This window comes from Hyperoodon ampullatus (genome assembly GCF_949752795.1).
Source record: "Hyperoodon ampullatus genome assembly, chromosome: 14".
Taxonomy (NCBI): domain Eukaryota; kingdom Metazoa; phylum Chordata; class Mammalia; order Artiodactyla; family Ziphiidae; genus Hyperoodon; species Hyperoodon ampullatus.
Genome location: NC_136927.1, coordinates 13,702,879 through 13,724,270, shown reverse-complemented (window position 1 = coordinate 13,724,270; position 21,392 = coordinate 13,702,879). Strand labels below are relative to the sequence as shown.

Here is a 21,392-nt window from a genome sequence, read left to right as displayed (position 1 = left end):
CCCCATTAGACATATCCAGTCCTTATCCCAACAAATGAGCATTGGAAGAAGCTCAGCTGGATTCCTTTTGTCTTACCAGAAAGCAAAAAGTGATCTTAAGAAGCAAGTCTTCTTTGAAAAGAAAAAAAAAGTGACATTATTACATACTTGTCAACTTCAAATATTTCATTTTAGAAGCTATATTAACTCCTTGCATGTTCAGGGTGTCATGTGAGATTAAAAGTTCATCAAAATCCTATGGTTGCTGCTTTTCCTGCATGCCATAAGTTCTGGTGTATTGTGTTTTCATTTTTGCTTGTTTTAAGATATTTTCTATTTTCCCTTTTGATTTCTTTTTTGATTCATTGGTTGGTTGTTCAAGAGTATGTTGTTTAATTTCCATGAATCACAGGTTTTAAAAAAGCCTTAGAATGTCCTTGATTAAGCAGTAAAAATTTTTATTAAATCTTAAAAAAAAAATCTTGTGGTTGCCAGAATCCTGGGAGAGGCATGGCAAAGTAAAAACAAACTTCTGGGCAGAAACATTTGTGATAATATGTAGGAATGATTAGCTGAAGGAGAAAAAATGAGACAATCTGGTTAGACATTACAGTATGGCTACCAGGGAAGGAAAGGATAAATGCCATTTTTGTATACTTCAGAAAATTTGGAAGTCATCAGACATTCCATGATTGTGTGATTGAAAAGAAAAGGAAATACATCAGTTGCCAGCTCAGTTGTCTCATGCACAAGGTTGAATCACAACATCAGGAAATAGGCCAAGCGTCTTTAGAACCTCTCCTTGACTTTGTGTGGGCTCCAGGGCACAATGAGGAAATCACTGCTTTAATCTATAGTGTTATTGATGCTACCAATAAAGACAGTAGTCTGAAGAAGACTTTTCTCAAACAGTCTTATTATCAGTTCTCTCATTGTTTCTAGGATTCTGTTGCAACTGTTTCTTACATGGATCTAGGCAGCTTGTCCAATATCTTACAGAATGTCCTACAAGTTCTAGCCCTGGGGAATTAGCCATCTCTATGCGCAGCTGTTGTCTTCTCTTTAATATATAGGACAGAGGATCTCAAACTTCATATTGCTTCTGAATCATCCCAAAGTGTAATTAAAATACAGATCGCTGGACCCCACCCCAGAGGTTCAGATTCAGTAGGTCTCGGGTATTACCTGAGAATTTGCATTTTGCACATATTCCAAGGTGATGTTGATGCTGAGCCTGTTGGTCCAGGGGCCACATTTTAAGAACTGCTGGTCTAGGGAAGTGAAAGAATTTAAGTCATATAAGCAGATAAGTGATATTCTCAAATATTACAGTAGGATAAGATTAAGAGACTAGAAGCGGCTTGCACTACCAGATTAAAAAAAAAACTTGGCTGGCTGTTCAGCCATAGGGAAATAGGTGTAGACCAGAAATAACATTTTAGATGATTTAAGGGGAAAGTCTGGCTATGTTTAAATTATCTGGACTTCTCAAGCGGAAATAGCTTGCCTGATTAATCGATATCATTTCCATATTTCTTTTCAAGAGACCTTTTATGGAGATTGGATTTTATGCTCACCCAAAATATCCACAAAGATAGTTTTCCACAATTATGACACTATTTGCCAAATGATGAATGCTGTTTCTAGTTAATCTGATTAGACTGAAATCAGGACTTTTGCTGAGCACAGGCGTAATAGAAAAATGTGACAATGCAATCTTTATCACTGTAATACAATTTAAAAAAAACTCTGAGTCTTTAACAAATGCAATATCATTATTTGTCCATAAAAATGCATGAATCCCTGTTAATAAATACAAACTAGGAAAATAAAACATTGGTCATCAGCTCTCATTATATTCTGAATTTATCTTTAGCATATGCGTAGATCTTCCATGTTGATTATAGAGTCTTTTTTTTTCAGTTTTTAAAACGATAACCAAATAAGTTTAAAATAATCCCAGTTACTATTATTTTAAATCTCCCCAGTTTTTCATTTATCATTTTAAAAAATTGCTAAAAGATATTTTCTGAAGTAATATGGCCTAGAAACTTTTCCTTCTGCAATCGTACATGCATGGAGTTATGAATGTATCAAGTTATAAACATACATGTTGTTAGAATTAAGTTTTATTAACATTATATCTTAATAAAAAGTTTGGTACTATGGACATAATTTTATGTTCAGCTGCGTTACCTTTCAACTTAAGCAACTTTTCATTATTAGATGAATATATAAAAGTTTCTCAGGGCGCTAAAGAAGGAAGTAAGAAGGAGGAAATTTGGCTATTGCATAACCAGGAGCTGAACTGTCTTGCTGATTATGTGCAAAGGAAAAGTTAAATAGATATTTGCCAATACACTTCACATTGCCTTGTGGGGACCCAGCCTCACAGCCTCTTCAAATTACTGTTACATTCTATTTATCATGATATTTTTTTTCTTGTACATGAACAAAGAAATGTTATTTTTCTATTTGTATCACTCAGTTAATATTCATGCTATTTTATTAATACTGAAAAATAATTCTTTAGCAAAAAAAATCGGTCTGGGGGAATATGAATTATTTTCCTATCCTGTGCTCAGTCTCAATGATCTTGATCAATGGGTATATTTTTCTCTGGGACTCAGTTTCCTCATCTGCGATCTCCCCCCATTCCCAAAGTCTGTGGTTCCATTACAGTAATTGTTTCCTGTTGGACATATTCAAAAAAGATGACAGCATTGCAGTCATTTTTATACTGGGAAGAGTGCCAACATATGTAAAGTCATTTGTGTTTTAATTAAATGCAGTAGAACATGGAAACAATGGGGGTAGTGTATTAGTTATCTATTGCTGCATAACAAATGACCACAAACTTAGTGGCTTGAAACAACACACATGTATTATCTCACAGTTTCAAGTGGGTTAGGGTCTCACCTGCCTAGGGTCTCACAGGCTGCAGTGAAGGTGTCTACTGGGCTGTGTTCTGTGGATCTGGAGTTCCTCCTCCAAACTTATTCATGTTGTTGCCACAGTTCAGTTCCTTGTCACCATAGGACTGAGGCCCTTAGCTCTTACAGGACTTCCCTTTTCATAGACGATACAGGACAGAGCCAACAAATAAGCATCTCTGCTGCTTTGAGTCTCTCATTGCTGGATCTCTTTTGAAAGACACCCAGGATATCTCTCTTTCAGTTAAATTTAAGTCATCTGTTCAGAGACTTCAATGACACCTGCAAGATGCCTTCACATTTGCTGTATAAGGTTACATAATCATGAGAGGAATAGTCCATCACATTTGCCATACTCTGTTGGCTAGAAGCAAGCTGCAGGTCCTGACCGCACTAAGCGGGAGGGGATTGCACAGAGGCATGGGCGTCAGGGGCAGGAGTCGTGATGGCCAGCTTGGAATTCGGCTTGCTACAGGTGGGCAAAATGTTGGGTTCCTGATGCAGTTGTTTAACTGACTAGCAATTGTCACTGAAGGTCTCCGTCAGTTCTCTCATCTGCAAAGGGGAGGAATATAATACTCATGACAGTGCTGCTGCCAAGACTGGTGAGATAATATGTACGAATTATCTTACAATTCTCGGCACGTGGTTGGTTCTCTGTTGTTAAAAGTATTATTGCTGTTGTTATTATTAATTATATTATTTGACTTTGCCTCTTTTAGTGATAGGAAACTTTTATCTCATTACATTAATTTTTCAGTTTTATTTCATTGGCTCAAAATTGTCAATAGTTACAGTTCATAACACATGAACTAGTTCATTGCTTTTTCTCCATTTCAAATATTAATCTTATTGATATTTCACATTTAACTGCAACATTAAAAGTACAACAAATTTCCTCTACAAGTTGCCTCTTACTTTGTTCTCTTATTTTGTTTTATGAACTATCTCTGGAGTACTAGATTTTCATATCACGTTTTGTTTGTTTCTTTGTTTGCATTCTGTGCTTTTCTTCTAGATGCTTTACATATCCATTTTTGGCTTTTCTACTGGGGTCTTTTCCCTTTCACTTAGAATGGGAACTGTTACAAGAATAAGGATTTATATCTACGCAGGACTCCCTGCTTGCTAGGTGGAGATCTCAGTTTAATATCTCAGTTGATTGAACAGCAGCCCACTGAGAAAGGAATTGCTGATGTTGGCATCTCTGTTTGACAGATAAGGATTCAAGGCACAGACATCTATGGTAACTGGCTTAATAATGCATAGGTTACAAATGATAATTCCGAGAGACAACTTAAGTGTTCTGCCTTCTAGTTCTATGAAATTTGCACCATATTAAACCTAGAATTTCTTAAATAAAGAAATCCATATGTATCAACTTTCTTTTTTCTCTGCTGTGTTGGTATTGATGACCTGGGCATCTCATTTCCTTGGATGTTTCCTACTCTGAGTCTCCATTGCAGACTGGGAAAAAAAAAGAGAAAAATCGAGGCTAAGGAATAAAGACAACAAGAGACCAGGTGAAACAGGGTGCAAGGATTTTTTGAGAGGTATACTAAATACATTTTCACTCCCTCAGAAGTGGAATCAAGTTAAGGAACAAAAAGTCTATTTTATCTGTTTCTCTTTAAAATAAAACACTTCATTAACTGACTCTAAAGTTGTTTTATTTAAACATTGGACATTTTAGGCGGGGTTGGCAGTCAATAAAACATATTAATGTCTTTTACTTTTGGGTAATCGAGGTTGAACAACTTAATGAATATACCACATGGGGAGGTATACATACCCAGCCATTAATATCTTCCCTGTATAATGTTTATGACTGTAATCGTTGCTCTGATTATATATTGTGTGAACTTGAAGCACATTATTATACTGGGTGACAAATGGAATTTGGTGACAATGCACAGAAATTGGTATTCTGGAAGAGGGTTGAGTTTTAAATTGTATTCTTTCTTGAGTTTTCAGTGCATTTCATGGATCATCTACTTCACAGTGTGTTGGTGGTTGATGGATTGAAATCCTTCTGCTGAATAGTAAATATCAGAGACAATTTTGTCTTCCCTTAGCTCGTCTGTCTCAGTTTTCTCATCATGCATTCAAACTATCAAAAGTAAATCCTTGATTACTGTTAATTCACTTTTGTCCATACTGACCTAGAGAGAAGGCACATCTGTCAACACTTCAGGGCACGTATCGGGGGTCCTAGGAATGTGGTCTCCAAGCTTTGCAGGGGCCATTGTGGGCCTTGGAAATAAAGGGGTTCTGTTAGTTCATTCTTCCTTTGCTGGTTCAGGTAGTCCACAGGCCTTTGGGCACCCCAACAACCTTTCCTTGTTGGATGGCTTAGAGGTGAGAGAACAAATTTCCTCCTTTCACTTTTCTAAATGCCTCTAATGTTATGAAGTGTAACACAAAAGATATATAGTGTAGCATTTTCAACAAAAATAAAACAATTTCAATGATTGCTTGAATTTCTGAACAGAGGCATTTATTCTACAGAGTAAAATTTAATGCTAAGGACACATTAGAATAGGAGTTAGTGGCATTTGTCATTCGATAGTTTATGTTTAATAAGTCAAATCTGAGCCTAGGTTATTCACCATTAGGCACACTTTTGCATTCAGTAGGTGTAAAATTTTTATTTGACAGCTCCCTATATAAAGAAATGACTGTTTTAAGTTCGTCATACAACACAGTATAAGTAGTGTATAGTTTTATCAATCATGTTCATCTAAAAAGCCTTATAATAACAAGCCTGTGAATTAGTACATCAGGGCTTTTCAGTATGCTCCATGGACCAGTGGCAACAGCATCACCTGAGAGATGCACATCCTCAGGCTTGTCCCAGTCCCGCTGAACCAGAAACTGATGGATGATGCTCAGCCAATCTATGTTTTAACAGGTATTCTAGGTGACTCCAATGCAGCCTTTGAGAACCACTGATATAGAAAGTATTATCATACTCATTTTATAGAAGATATAATTAATGCTAAGTGTGGTCTGATAATTGGCCAAAGACATGACTAGTTAATTTTAGGGCCCTTCTTCAAACCCAGGTTTTCCACTTAAAAATCACGGGGCCTCCCTTTCTTAAAGAAAAGAGTAGGGCTTCCCTGGTGGTGCAGTGGTTGAGAGTCCGCCTGCCGATGCAGGGGACGCGGGTTCGTGCCCCGGTTCGGGAAGATCCCACATGCTGCAGAGCGGCTGGGCCCGTGAGCCATGGCTGCTGGGCCTGCACGTCCGGAGCCTGTGCTCCGCAACGGGAGAGGCCACAACAGTGAGAGGCCCGAGTACTGCAAAAAAAAAAAAAAAGAGTAAAGGAATAGTAAATCCCATAAACTGGAAAACAGTAACTCTTAATTGAGAAAGGGACCATTTTCCTGCTTTCTCATCATGAAAGTGGGATGTTAAAACTATTAACACAAGAAAATTAACCTAGAAAAGTTTTAATGACACAAGTAACATTTTTGTGGTCCCATGCATTGAGTTCCTCATTTTCTTTTTAGTGGAGGAGCAAATAGGATGTAGTTAAATCCCAGAGGCGTGGCTGTTGTGTGTTAATAGAAGTGGGAGACTATTTTAATCATGCCTTTCTAACCGAATGAGTCCGTGGATGGATTTCCACCTGGGTCTTTCCTATGCCACATTACCCACGCTGAGAGTGCCCTGCGGTGGTTTTCCTGCACGCACAATTTTACACATGCTCCAGAGTCGCTATACTACCAGAATGAAACCCTAGGGCAGCTGGCGCTAACTACCCCCCTGTGACTTGGGAAATGAATGTTTCCTCTTGAGCTGAAAGTAGAAAACAGCGTTCATGATCTGTAATAGAAAAGTCTATAGAATGCTGCCTGCTAAGGTCTATTTCCTTGTGAACTCAATTTGGGCTTTGTGTGTAAAAACAAGTAAAGTTTAAGTCTATTGTTAATTCAACTGGAATTTCCTTGAATAGAAAATGTTATACAATTAGGAAAATGTACCGAGTATGTGTGCGTGATTTTTATTCTGCATACATATAAAACGTCATGCCACGTTTATGGAAAAGTGCATCAAACCATCAAACATACATGTCCGTGTTTTGTGAATAATTACAAAGAGGATGTGCAGATAACTACTGCTAAGTTCACAAGTGACTGATAACTCTCCACGTGCTTCTGCTGTGTGTCCAGAGTGACTTGTTTTCCGCACAGGACTCCTGACTCTGTGCATTTGTAACTGCTGTTTCCTCTCCCTGGAACCCTCCCCACCGAACACACAGAATTATAAGGCTGGCAAACTCCTTTTCCTCCTCGTGCGTCAGCTGAAAAGATGCCATAGCCCTTTGTAGTCCACGTCTGCAGTGCACTTTGAAATGTCTCCTTTAGAGTATAATCATTAGCTTTGTGCATGAGCTCCTCTTTGTATTTTGAGATATCATTCCTCAGTACCTAGCCTGTACCTAACACACTGCAGCATTCAATAAGTAATGCTCGACTGAATTAATGAGTGGCATTTCCACTTGGATAAAGCCCTCAAGCCAGCATCTCCAAAATGCAGTATCATTTTGTCCAAACTTCCAAGTCCCAGCAAGGAAGCTGGAACCCCTAGAGCTGTAGACGCCTCCTGACTTTCCTTTAGTCAATTCTACCTCCATATCATCACTCTCTTCTTTGTCCCTAACACCTCTACCCTCATTTGGTCTCCTGTCTCTCAACACTCCACTCAGTTCTGGTCTTCTAGATAAAGCTTCTTCAAGCTTGTTTCTCTTCTTGTTGCTCCTCTTTTAACAAATGCTTTTGCTGTCATTGCCATGGAGATGAAGAAACCTGGGCCAAATGCTCCACCTCCTCACGTCTGAATGCTTTGTATGCATTTGCCTAAGTAAGGCCTTGAGTCCAGCAGTTGATTCCATTGGTTTCTAACAATCACTAGGTGACCTTTGATATTGTGGCTGGTGCATCCTTGGGGGAACCATGGCGCCCGCTACTCTGTCTTACAGGATTCTTGCTGGGTTGCCACCTGTCACGCCCCAGGCTTTGGGAGGGTTTCCACAGAGTCATGCACAATAGAGAATGGGTTAAAAAATTCACTAAAATGGGGGAAAGCAAACTCTCAAGGCCAGTGTGAGCAAAAGAAGAGAAGACGCTATTTCCTGTCCTCCCTGCAGTCCACGGAGAGGTGTGCGGAGCCAGGTGTTCTGTTGGACCTGCTGTGTGGTTTGCACCCCAGTGGAGAGATTCCACCTCATCTTTGACCCTTATTATGCTGCAATCATGAAATCAACCTTAGGCTCAGGAAAATAATCAGACCATTTTGCACCAAACGTTTGGAATCAGGGGCAGCTGTTTGAAGGAATTGTCTGGGAACCCGTGGTGCCAGTCCTTGTAGATGTTGGGGCCTATGAGAAATTACAGCTGCTCCTGTCCAGATGCATTTCCTCCCGCTGGGAGATGGGGGTAGATGCCTGAATCCCACTGGCTCCTTCTCTAGAAAACAGGTTGGATGGCTCTGCTTATTGCACCACAGTCTCATCTGGCTGGTGGCAGAGTTCACCGTATAACTCGGTGACGTGTGTGTCCCAAATTTCATGGCTCAGTGCCCTTAGCCAGACTTTCAGGGTTTCCATCCTTTTGCCCAAATCCCTTTCTGGTCTCATCTCCCATGATTTTTCTTCATATGTTCTGTGCCCCAGCAATGGAATTCTGAATGTCGGCCATGTGGATCCCCTCCCCCACTGCCACTGTGCCTCCCTTTGTGATCTTCCTCACTCTTGGATGCCCCCTTATCCCCCTCTTCTTCCCACCCGCTTCCCATGCATTTTTCTCCTGCTCTGAGCACTAAGGGCCATAAAAACCTCAAGGTTATGCCCGAACCTCTGGTCCTCTCTTGTCTGGATATTTGCTCATGTGGTACACTCCAGCTGGGTGAGCCCCTTCCCTCCCCACTTCTCTGTGCTCCACAAACCTTCTTCTGAGCCTCTCAAGGAAAAATGCTCTTTTCTCTGTTGACCACACCCCCCGCCTCAGCAGTTACCTTTAAAGTTGGCATTAGCACGCTCTCCCTTGTCTTATGCATATACTTTACTCCACAGGTCCATCCAGAGAAGCAGCCATATCTTATATGTCTTGTACCCTAGAGTAACTTGCATGTTATAGGTGTTCAATAATATATAATGAATAAATGAAAAGATCAGGGCATAAGGGATGTGTGCAGAAGGCTGGGGTGCAGGTAGGGGAGGCAGGTCTGCGTCTTTACCTGGCCAGGTGGGCTGGGTATCCTGTGAGCTGAGGGGAGCACCTCCTTCCACTTCCCCATCCTAATCCCCCACCCCACTCACAAATCCTCACCTGCACTCAGAGTGACTCTCAGGATTATTTTTCAACAAGGGAACAGGAAGGCCTGATTCATCATGACTTAGGGGTGGCTTTCAGGATAGGGTGGGGACCCAAACCACACATATGATACATTCCCAAATGTATTATGACATATATATATATAACTGAAGAACTAGCAGGTAGCTCTCTTTTTGTTTCCATTCCAATTCGATTGATAGGCAATGCATGTAAGAGGAAAAATATCCCAACAGCGGATAAATTTTCAGGCCAGTCTTAAGATAATATTATTTTTTAAAGTGATGTCAATGCTATAAAACAAAGAAAAAAGATCTGTGTGTATGCTTAACGATTTCACATTTTTGCCTTCCAGGAGACGGAGCTGTTAGATCTCAGCCTTGTCAAAGATGCCAGATGTGGGAAACACGCCAAGGCTCCCAAGGTAGGAAGTGGAGTGTAGTACACATGCCAGCTGCTGCCTTGATTATTTAGCTGTGTCCTGGTATCCATTAATTGCCCCAGTTAAAATTTTCTCTGTTGTAGATGTTATAAAATGCAATAAAACAGCCAGTCCTTTCAGAGACCAGTATGCTCTCAACACTACCATTTTTGTTAAAAGACGGAAACAACGAGCAAATATAGAGGCAGTTGGACATGGGGCTTGCTTTATGCCCTCAAATCTTATTTTTGTTTTGGAAAACAAAAAAAAAACAAACAATGCCAAAGTTACTGGGTAATTCTAAATATTCAAAACGTGCTTAAAAGTATTTGAAAAATTCCTTGAGCCTCGTAAGCATACGTGAACTAACCTTTTAGACAGATAAACAAGACCCTTTAGCTCAAATGCTTTGCAGTTGGAATCATTCCATCCATGAAGCCAGAGAGTGTCAAATCTTTCTGCAAATGTTCCTAGTGAACACCCGCAGACTTTGGGATCAGTTATGTGGAATGTCAACTAGCTTGGGTTTGAAAAACTTACTGAAGAAATATCTAAAGCAGTGTTTGCAGTTTATTTCGTTTTGGAAGATGGTTTAAAAATGTTGAATATGGGACTTCCCTGGCTGTCCAGTGGTTAAGACTCCGTGCTTCCACTGCAGGGGGCGTGGGTTCATTCCCTGGTCGGGGAACTAATATCCCGTATGCCATGTGGTGTGGCCAAAAAAAATTATTGAATAAAACATACATATATTTTAAAAATTTAGATTATCTGGTAGGGTATAGTAGCAAGATGTGTTGACTTGCCATCAGAGTGGGAAACTACTCTTTACTTTATTTAAATTTTAGTACTTTAAAGACTTCTTTTGTAGCACAGAGAGAATATTGGCAAATAGGGAAGTACAGGTGCCATTCAGGGACTCTTGCCTCCTTCCATAATTGGTATAAAACTAGCGATTTTCTATTTGAGTATCTACCTGCAACTTTTGTTTTATTCCTTAAAAAGTCAAAACACTTTCTTTGACATCAAAAATTAGCTGTTGCTGTGGAGATGCAGGAAGGGAAAAAGTCACCTACAATGATTATTCTTCAGATACCTAACAGTGCTGTAGTTGCTGGTAAATTTTTTCATAGAGCAACCAGGCAAATACTGCTTTTATTGCTGAAGGGGTTAAGATGATCTACAGGAAAATGTGGAAAATGAAAAGAGAGAATAATCGGAATTATTTTCAAGAAGGTTTCTATAAGTGTTTCATGTGAAAACGGCCCATTATTTACATTCATCTCTTAGTAATACAATGATATTTCAATGGTTTGGTCTTTCGGTTTTGTATCAAGCTTATCATCATTAATGCTTTGTTGATGATTTAAAATTGTTCAATTTTCAGGGTAGAAAACAATTTTTTTCTTCTTCTCTCAACAACATTTCAACCAGGTTTCATGTAAGCCTGTTATTGATAGCTCCGAGAACTATATTGATAACAGTTATAAAGTTTGTCTTTCAATGCAAGTTTATTGGCCTAACTTGAAGTTTCATTGTCAATATTGGTTAAAGACAGTTGCCTACCCTCTATCAGACCCCCTTTGTTTCTGGGCTTAGGGAATTCAAGTCAATTCTTCTGACACATGGAGACTTTCTTTCAGGCTTGACTCTTTTACTGCAGCCCACAGCCTGCTTATCAGTTAAGTGTTTCATTTCTGTACGTGGTTTGATAAATGTCTGTTGAATGATGAGAAATGAACAGAACTAGGGTGTGTACTCTGCTCAGTTGATAAACCACTATTAGATTCTAAAAGGCTTCTATTGAGGACAGATTTCAACACTCAGAATGCTCTGGTTTTTACTGTTTTTTTCCACCAAGATTTGCTTTCTCTGTGGATTATCCATGTTCTTGGCTTTTTTTCACTTCCTATTCCCTGCTGGGGTTCAAGCACCTCAATCTATTTTAATATTTTCAAAGCCGGGTTCTGTCACATGTTACCTATGTGGAATTCCTGAGACTTCTTCCTCACTGGCTAAATAGTGATACTACTAATACCTAATGCTACTAATAATAAATGACTACTTCATATCATTGCTGTAAGGATTAAATAAAATAATTCATTGGCAAAGATTTAGGAGAGAAGTTCTCAAATTTAAGAGCTTGTAGAATTACCTGGAGAGCTTTAAAACAAGGCTGATCCTTGTTGTCTACTTCCAGAGATGCTACAAGAATCTAATTAAATGTGCAATGTGGCATCAGGGTTTTGAAAAGTAAATTTGTCACAAAATTTGAACACCGCTGCCTGAACTCATCACCACTCTATAGTAAACACCCATTAAGTAGTAGCCACTGTTGTTGGTATTATCATCATTACATTTGTATTTATTATTATTAAAATTACAATTCAGATTTGCAGGAAGTCAGATACATTTATTTCCCTCAACTTGGAAAAGTTGATGTTATAAAGAGAGATTGGAGCAGGGGCTTGGCTGAAAGGGGCTTGGTGGATAGACAGGCAAGAAAGAAGTAAGTATTAATACTAGTTCTAAAATCTTTAAGTTGCAAAAGAAAACCTTGGCTTGAACTGGATAAATAAAAAGATAATTTATTAAAAAATGATTGGAATCTATTGAACAATTCAATGGAATTTCTGGGTTTAGATGAAGTCGCATTCAGCTGCTCAAACAATTGTCACCAAAGAATAGGTGCCTCTTTCTCTCACCAAACTAGCTTCCAAGGGGCTGGAAGGGATTCCCTTTCCATCCTCAGGGTCCCCATGGTGGCCACCTCTGCACACCATCCCTGGCAGCTCCCAGCTTCCCATGTGGCAGCAGTTCTATGTGGCAGGGACCAAAAGAGAAGCTAGTTTCCTCCAGAGTATTCCAGAATGATTGCAGCATAGCCACCTCATAGAAGGGGGCATATGGACTGGAGGAGGAAAACTAAATAAGAGGGGACCACTGTGTTGGCTAGAACAGAAGCAGCAGGACAATTACAAAGTGTGAAGACACCAACCAGTATGGAGTGAGAAAAACTTGGGAACTTAGGACAAGAAGGCAATGTAATATGAAGACAGATTGAGTGGAAGACTTTCTGCGGGGGCTTATAGATCAGAGAGGAAGGCAGAACATGTGTGGAGCAGATACTACTTATCAAAATACCCAGGCACCCTGCAAATATTTATCTGTGTATTCATATTATTTTTGTTTTTCACAGCATCTCATTATATAAAAATTTACAATCTAGTTGAAGATGAACTGTTTTCTATGCCTGCTGTGATTTGAAATAACATTTATAGGACATGAAAAAGCTTCTACATGTTGCCCCATTAATGAATTTTAAATGTAGACTCCCAACACAATGCATACGATTCCAGATCTGCTTTTCTGCACACAGCTTTTGTTCAAGTTATCAGTTTTGAAATTTCTCAGTGGAGAGAAATTGGGAGATTTTTATCCAAAAGGAAAAATCACACTAAAAAAATCTTATCCTTTGAAATCTAAAATGTATTTATGTTTCCTTTCTTGCTCTTTCCGTTGTCTCCCCGTCCACCTTCCCTAACTTGCCGCCCCGCCTCCCGCCCCCAGGTTTATGAAGCACATGTAAAGAGAAAGGTTCTGTGTTATATACATCTTGTCTATGCCATATACACATGCTCTCTGGATCTTCATTTCAAAAGGATCTTTGCTTTTGAAAGGAGTGTTTATCACTGTGGTTTCTGATCTGTTAGTGGCATAGCATTAATAAAATGAATTAGGCCTAGCTAGAATGAAAAATATCAGTGTATTGTGCAGAGCAAGTTTTCTGATACTTTTTTTGTGTGTGTGTGAGTGTATGTTCTAGAACACAACAAGAAATATATTTTTTCTATAGGCTATCTCAGAAAGTGTTCAGCATTTCTGAATGCATTTCTGATTAAGATAGTTTCTTTTTCTTCAGGATTCTTAGGAATTATTTCATCCTTAGGAATGTTGAAAAGTAGATGGGACTAGGAAAGTGGAGATGTTTTTGGGTGGTTTTGGTTGCCCACTCTGCCATTAACGAGCTTAAGTTGTTCTTTCTATCTGTGCCTCTACTTCCTCATCTATGAAATGAGCGTCAGGGGAGCACAGGATTTTAGGTGTGTAAGTCTTGTTAAGTATTGATTCCAACTTTTAAGGGCAGTTAATCAAGCCAAGACACTCCATCTTACAGATTATAAAACATGTCCAGCAGGTTTACATAACCTAAAACTTCTCACTTTGGTCATAGCAAATCAGGTGAACTTAAGAAAAAAAGTCAGGTAACATTTGAACCACGATAAGGTCTTATGCAAACAAAAAGAAAAGAAAAGAAGAAAGACATGTCAAATTTTTCATGTGAACTTCTTGAAAGTTCTAGGATTGCTTTGGATTCCTGAGGGAGTAATACCACAGTTACAAAGGCCCTCCCAGGTTTTAGTCCATGAAAACGATGTGCTGCCTGTATTCAAGTCTCCATATGCATGCAGCAGTATCACTGAAAAATATGTCTATGGTAGTACTTTCAAACTGTATTTTGTGCAAAGAAAACTGCTTCTTTTGCTTAACTGACAATTACCTAGTTCCTCCTATCGGTAAAAGGCAGTGTATTTCAAATGTGTGACATTAATTTGAACACAGATACCTTGAATATATCGAGGTCACAATTAAATTCTAGGTGGTACAGGTACTCCCTACTTTTCGAAAGTTCACTTTACACCACTTCGATTTTTTCGAAAGGCCTACATTAGTATGTGTTTTAGCTAAATGAAAGAAATCTGAAGAGGATTTTCACTTTTACAGAACATGGCAAAAAGCAGAAAAATAGCATTCAGCTTTTGTTTGCGGCAGAGGGGCGCTTATAGAGGCAAGCCTTGAGCGGGGCACCACCAAGCTCCTTCCCTGGGAACTGTACTCAGCATCAAGCCACCCCAGGTTTGTGCTGTGTCTGTGAGCATCTCTGCTTTTTCTCAGTTTATTTTGTGTCCCCCTTAGCAAGATGTGTCCTAAGGTAATTGCTTCTTCACTTTATGCCATTTCAGCTTGTGCAAACTTTCACAGGGATGCTCTACTTTTCGATAATGGGGGAAATCTGTATATAATATCACCACAATCACATAAGGTAGATTAGAGTAAAATTAATTTTAAAAAGCTGATCAGGTTTTGTTTTCCTAATCCTTATTTACAAATGATGGCTTTTCAATTTCATTATTGTTTTGACAAATGGACATTGAGTACCTGTTTCTGCCAGCCACTGTTCTGGGCACTAGGAAAACAACAATGAACAAAAAAGACAAATAACTCTGTTCTCATATAACATTCCTTTTCGGAGTAGAGAACGTTCTCATATAACATTCCTTTTCGGTGGTAGTGGTAAACTGGCTTTCAAAAAAAGAGAAAGAAAGAAAAAGAAAGGAAGGAAGGAAGGAAGAGAGATGGAGGGAAGGAGGGAAGGAAATCCCTGGTTTGTTGTGTTTCCTGGTTTCCTTTGGGTGAATATTCCGAACCTGATGGGTTTCAAACCACACTCTGACATCACCGAGAGTTGGAAAGCAGTATATACCACAGCCTTCAGCCCTGTGAGCAGGCTCCCTCCGGCACCCCTCTGGGTGAGGGAAACAGATAACTGATAAGTCCCACAGAGACAAATAAAGCAAGGACAGGAGACCATAGACCATGAGTGATAAAGAGGCTTCTTGTTTAATTAAGCCCTAGTGAGTAAGTTCTCTTGATAAGATGAGATCATATAAGCAGAGACATGAATTAAGAGAAGGAGAAGCATTCCAGGCAGAGAGGGCACAGAAAGAGCAAAGGCCCTGAGGTAGGAACAAGCTTGGCATATTTGAAGACCAAATATGAGGCCAGTGTGGCTACAGTGGAGTGCAGCAAAGAAAGGTGAAAGTCAGAGAGGTGGCTGAGGGCCACATTATTTTGGGCTTCGTAGGCCATGCTAGTGATTTTGGCTTTTCCTCTGAGAAACATGGGAAAGGATCTGAATGTTCTGAGCAGGGGAGAGACAAAGATCTGACCTAGCTTTTGAGAACATCACTGGCCACAGCCTTGAGAACAGACCACAGAGGATAAAGAAAAAAGCAGGGAGACCAACTAAATGGCTGTTGCAAATATCCTGGTCAGTGTTGATGATAAATTCTGACCAAAAGGTGTAGAAAAACACCAAAATCTGAATATGTTTTAAAGGCAGAACCACGGGATTTGTCAATGCATTGGATGGGAAGTACTGGGAAAAGAAAGGATTCAAGAACAACTCTGAGTGCTTTGACCTGGGAAAGTGGGAGAATTGAGTTGCCATATCCTGAGATGGGAAGGAAGAAGCACATTTAAACAGAAAAATTCAGCTTGGTTTTTGGATATTTAAAGTTTGAGATGCCTATTAGACTTCTATCTGATATCATATTTGGATCTACAAATCTGGAGGTCAGGGGAAAGGTTGGCCATGGAGTTATAAATAACTTTGATTCTTTAAAGCTCAAAGACAAGGGAGGTCTCCTAAGGAAGGTAGGTGTCCAAGAAAGTTCTGGTATCTAAACCCTGGGACCTCCAGCATTTAGACTTTGGTCCAGCATTTAGACTTTGAGGAGATGAGGAGGAACCAATAAAAGAGACTGAGACTGGTATATTCCCCCAAAGAATGGAAAGCAGGAACCTTAAAGATACTTGTATACCCGTGTTCATAGTAACATTACTTACAATGACCAAAAGGTGAAAAAACCCAAATGTCAATCAGTAGATGAATGGATATACAAAATGTACTAGATACACAAAATGAAATATTATTCAGCCTTAGAAATGAATGAAATTTTAACACAGGCTACAACATGGATAAATTTAGGAGAAAGTATGCTAAGTGAAATAAGCCAGACACAAAATGACAAACATGTGACTCCACTTATATGCGGCAGCTAGAGTAGTCAAATCCATAGAGCAGAAAGGAGAATGGCGGTTTCCAGGGACCGGGGGTAGGGGGTAGGGGGAGTTACTGTTTACTGGGGACAGAGTTTCAGTTTGAGATGATGAAAGTCTCTGCAGATAAATGGCGGTAATATTGTGCAACAACCTAAATTTACTTAATGTCACTAAGCTGCATCACTTGACAACCATTAAAATTATAAATTTTATGGTATATATATTTTGCCACAATAAAAAAAAAAAAGAAAAAAAAGAGAGACTGAGAAGGAACAGCCAGTGAGGAGGGAGGAGAATCAGAAGAGAGCATATCTTGGACACCTAAAGAAGTATTTCAAGAAGGAGGGAGTTGTCATTTGGGTAAAATGTTGGAATTTCCTGCTAGTCCTTTTTTTTTTCACTTTTACATACTTGTAACTTTATTGAGATATCATTTTATATATGCTTTAAATGTTTTCCCTATATCAATAGCATCAAATATGTTATTTATTTAAGGGCTGTCAAATCTTCGATAGCTCATCATAGAATCTGGATGCCAATATGTAAATCTCATAATGAGCTGTTATTTGGATGTTATACAACAGTGGTTTCAATGAATCATCCATGAGTACTGGAGTTGTGCTTTATTTACTGTCCCCTTTTGTTGATTATAAGCTATTTCCCTGACTTTGAACAGATTTCACTATTGTGTGAAGCCGCAGTCATAAAATTTGGTGTAGATATTTGAGGTTTACTAAAGAATAAGAAAACCCTTTATACAACAAAATAAAGGTTTCTCTCTCTCTCCATTCAGTTGCTGAGGAGATTTACCTTCAGCCCATAATCTTGGTTCCAACTATTTCTTAATTTACCTGACATGGTGCAATAGTTGATTTGGGGGTGTGGGGTGTGCATTTTGGGGGGTAATTTTGTTTACATAAATGTTTATTTACATCTTTACGAAATGGAGAAAAATAGGGCTAAAAATCCACAGAATTATCAGTGTGTGTGTAATGGTTTTGACAACTATTCACATTTATCTCCAGATGTAAATTATATGGCATAGTTCCTTTTTCATGTTCATTAAATTCCATAGATGTCAGTGGTTTCCTTGGAAACGAAAACCTTTATATAACTAGTTGGAGATTTGGTAGCAGAAATATCAGGATGCTGAGGGAGGTAAGGAATGGTTCCCTCAGTAGATCTTTGCATTTAAAACTCTTCTGTCTTTTCCACCTGCCGCTCAACCTCATGGCTGTTCAATAGTGAACAAGAGAAGATTTTTAAAGCTACCATTAAAGTATAGAATATCTTCTCTAACGGTTAAAAACTTCTAACTTTTTTATAAGCAATCACAGCTAAGCTACGTCTTGTCTGGGATGTTGATATAAATTCCCAAATTTCAGAAGGCGTTGGATTGTCTCTTATCAACAATTAAATCTGAGCATTTGAGTGATGCCACCATTACTCAGTATATATATATATATATATATATATATATATATATATATATATATATATATATATGTGTGTGTGTGTGTGTGTGTGTCCATCTGTAAAATATGGTGAACTAAACATGTGTATGGCTGAATAAAGATTCCATTTTGCTTTTTTTTCATTTTGCTTTTAATAATAGCAAGCGTCTGTCTTAGTATCTACTGCCACAGAGTTCAAAAGGCCCCTGAAGAGTTGTGGAAGGGGAAGGGGGAGGCCACAGTTCTGGCAAAGGTTAATAAAAGGTGAAAGACATGGCAGCTAAGAGCATTCTCACGATGACCAGAGTGGACCCCTTGTTGAAGACAGTATTAGTTCCATGTGGTAACTAAACCCCAGGTCTTTTCAGAAGGTTCCGACTCATTCTATCACTGCTTCTATCTGGTGTAATTTCAATCTAAATCCAATCTGTTTTACATACAATGGTACAGAGTTGCATTTTGGAAACATTTCTCAATTTTAATTCTTTTGAATGAAATAATACGCCACCTTGTGGATATACTTGATATTAATTTCTTAAGTTAATTCAAAATAGTGAACTGCTCTCTAAGCCAGGGTTTTCAAACTTTGGTTCTAATATAAAGATATGAGAGGCACCGGAGGAGTTTTTAAAACCTCGATGTCCAGGCCACATCCATATCAATTAAATCAAAATGTCTGATGTGGGGCTTAAGCATCGCTTTTTTCTTTAAAGCTCCCCAGCGATTCCTGTGTTTAACCAAATCTGAGAACCATTGCTCTCAGTAAAGAGTGTCAGCTTAAATGGTTGTTTCTCTTTTTAAAGTAAGGACTCTATGCAGTAAGGCATTGAGAACTTTCCTACAATATTCTCTTGTCAAAAGGACTACTTTTCAGTCTAGTCTTCCTTCAACTTGCCCAGCTATACTTAATATAATAAGTGTGCCATAGTACTTGTATGAGAGTTTTCCAGCTGCCATAACAAAGTACCAAAGACAGGGTGACTTAAACAACAGAAATTTATATTCTCATCATTCTGGAGGTTTGAAGTCTGAGATCAGGTGTTGGCAGGCTTGGTTTCTTCTGAAGCCTCTCTCCTTGGCTTGTAGATGGCTGTCTTTTCCCTTTGCCTTCATATGGTCCTCCCTGTATACCTATCTGTGTCCTGGTTTTCTCTTCTTATAAGGACCCCAGTCATATTGGACTAGGGTCCACCCTTATTACCTCATTTTAACATAATTAACTCCTTAAAGACTTTATCCTCATATATAATCATACGCTGGTAGGGGCAGTTAGGGATTCAACATATGAATATAGGTGGGGGGAGCACAACTCAGCCCATAACTGTATTTTCTCACTACATTACAAAGGATTATTTCACAATAGATCTAATATAAATAAGTAGATTTTTTTCTTTATAATCAATAGTCAAAATGGATATAAATGTGTAGCTGGAATCATTTCAGAAATAGATATCATTTATTGCTTTTACAGAGGGCCTTTATTGCAGCTTAGGTTGTTTTTGTTTCATCAGCACAGTCATACACATTCTTCTATACCCAAGCACCCAATAAGTGTCTTTGCACATCTAAGTTCCTAATACAGTATAGTCATTATGTGTACAAACTTTGGGGTCAGATGCCCAAGCCTCAAAGCCAATTACTAGCTATATAACCCAGGAGGTTATTCCATATCTCTGAGATTTAGTTGCCCCGTTTGAATTTTGGAAATAATCTCTATGTCTATCTTATCTGGTTACTATAAGGACTCAGTGTTACAATGCATGTAAAGCCCTTAACACAACTCTCATGTCCATTGTATGTGTTAAATACATTTTAGTTATCATCCTTAATGACTTTTAGTAAGTAAATAAAATGTATAACTGATGCTCATGTGATGTACTGTAGTAGGCAAAAGCAAATTAGAGTTTCATAATTTACCTATTTACAGTATAACTCAGGTACTGCTATGGGTTACTCCACATGAGAAATTTATACTTCTGTAGCTTTACTTAAACCTACCTGTGAAAATCTATTTTTATATATTAACTGTAGAAAACTCAAAACACATTTACCTTTGCAGCCAAACCACTGTCCACAGCGAACTATCACAGCAACCCATTGTACTAAGGTTTACAGTTCTTATTTAGAAAACTGCCTAGATGTGCAAAGAGTTAAATAGATTTTCCCAACAATCAGAATAATTTTAGAGCAATTTACTTTCAGTTAAGAGAAGTTAAGAACATGTTGGTATCTTTTTCTGTGCAATGAAACTGTTGAAGTAAAATTGGAAACACTGTTTGGAAATGGAAGACTAAACTTAGGGTTAGAGAGACCAAATTCAAATCCCAGTGCACGTATTAACTGAGGGATCCCAAGAAGGTTTCTTAGCTTCTCTGTGGGAATAATACCCATTAGATAGGGTTGTCTGGTAAGTTGGAATATAGTTGGTAACGAGACACGCATCCTAATATTGGACATACTTTAGGAGCTCACTCCTTGTGACTTAACTGCCTACCTGCCTTGGGTTCAATGTTGGTTTATTCTCCTTAGCACTCAGTGAGTCTGATGAGTAATTAAGCATATATATTACTTGAGCTACCTTCTTGTTGGAGATTAGGTTCTAAAGTATTTTTCATGTAATTTGACACGTGACCAACAGGGAAAAAAACTGGAATGTGATTTGACTCATTATATAAGAGAAGAAAAAGTCGGGGGAGTAAAAGAAATGTTTATGACTACCATGGAGTCATTGTGAGAATTAAATGATGCATATACCTGAAATGGCTTTGCCAGTCACAGTGTGCTATATAGTAATATTAATTTGTGAGCAGCTTGGTAGAATGGAAGGAATTTAAGAATATGTACTAGGTCTTACTGTATAGCAGAGAGAACTATATTCAATATCCTATGATAAACCATAATGGAACAGACTATGAAAAAAGAATGTATATATATATATATGTATAGCTAAATCACTTTGCTATTCAGCAGAAATTAACACAACATTGTAAATCAACTATACTTCAATAAAATAAATAAAAATAAAAAAGAATATGAACTAGAAATTCATTTTTATCATCCTTCAATGGAAAATGACTGAAAATTCCTAAATTCCTTCTATTTACCACAAAAGCATAAAATTCCAGATTGTGGACTTGGAATATGATACCTAACACACGGTAAGGTATTTTCATGGATGAAAGAATACTTTCACCGTAGTTTTTCTCGTTCCTTGATGTGAACACAATTAACATTCTTAGCTGTCTAAAATGTGAAATTTCAAGTGCCTGAAGAAATAGCCTTGATTTTGTGTAAAGAGTGACATTTAAAAGACAAAATGACGTAGTGAAATATTTGCTACTTCATAGATCCTTGTTAAGGGCAG

At 38.4% G+C, this 21,392-nt stretch overlaps 1 protein-coding gene across 2 annotated transcripts in view; it reads left to right on the top strand.

Annotated features, from left to right (window-relative positions):
- The window catches only part of PLCB1 (phospholipase C beta 1), a gene marked incomplete at both ends in the record, with an annotated part of 691,313 nt that overhangs the window by 224,885 nt on the left and 445,036 nt on the right, over positions 1-21,392 (top strand). For both annotated transcript variants that reach the window (XM_079720111.1, XM_079720112.1), the window contains one exon: positions 9,606-9,674. In XM_079720111.1, coding sequence (XP_079576237.1) covers positions 9,606-9,674 — 69 coding nt within the window. The remainder of the gene's footprint in view (positions 1-9,605; positions 9,675-21,392) is intronic.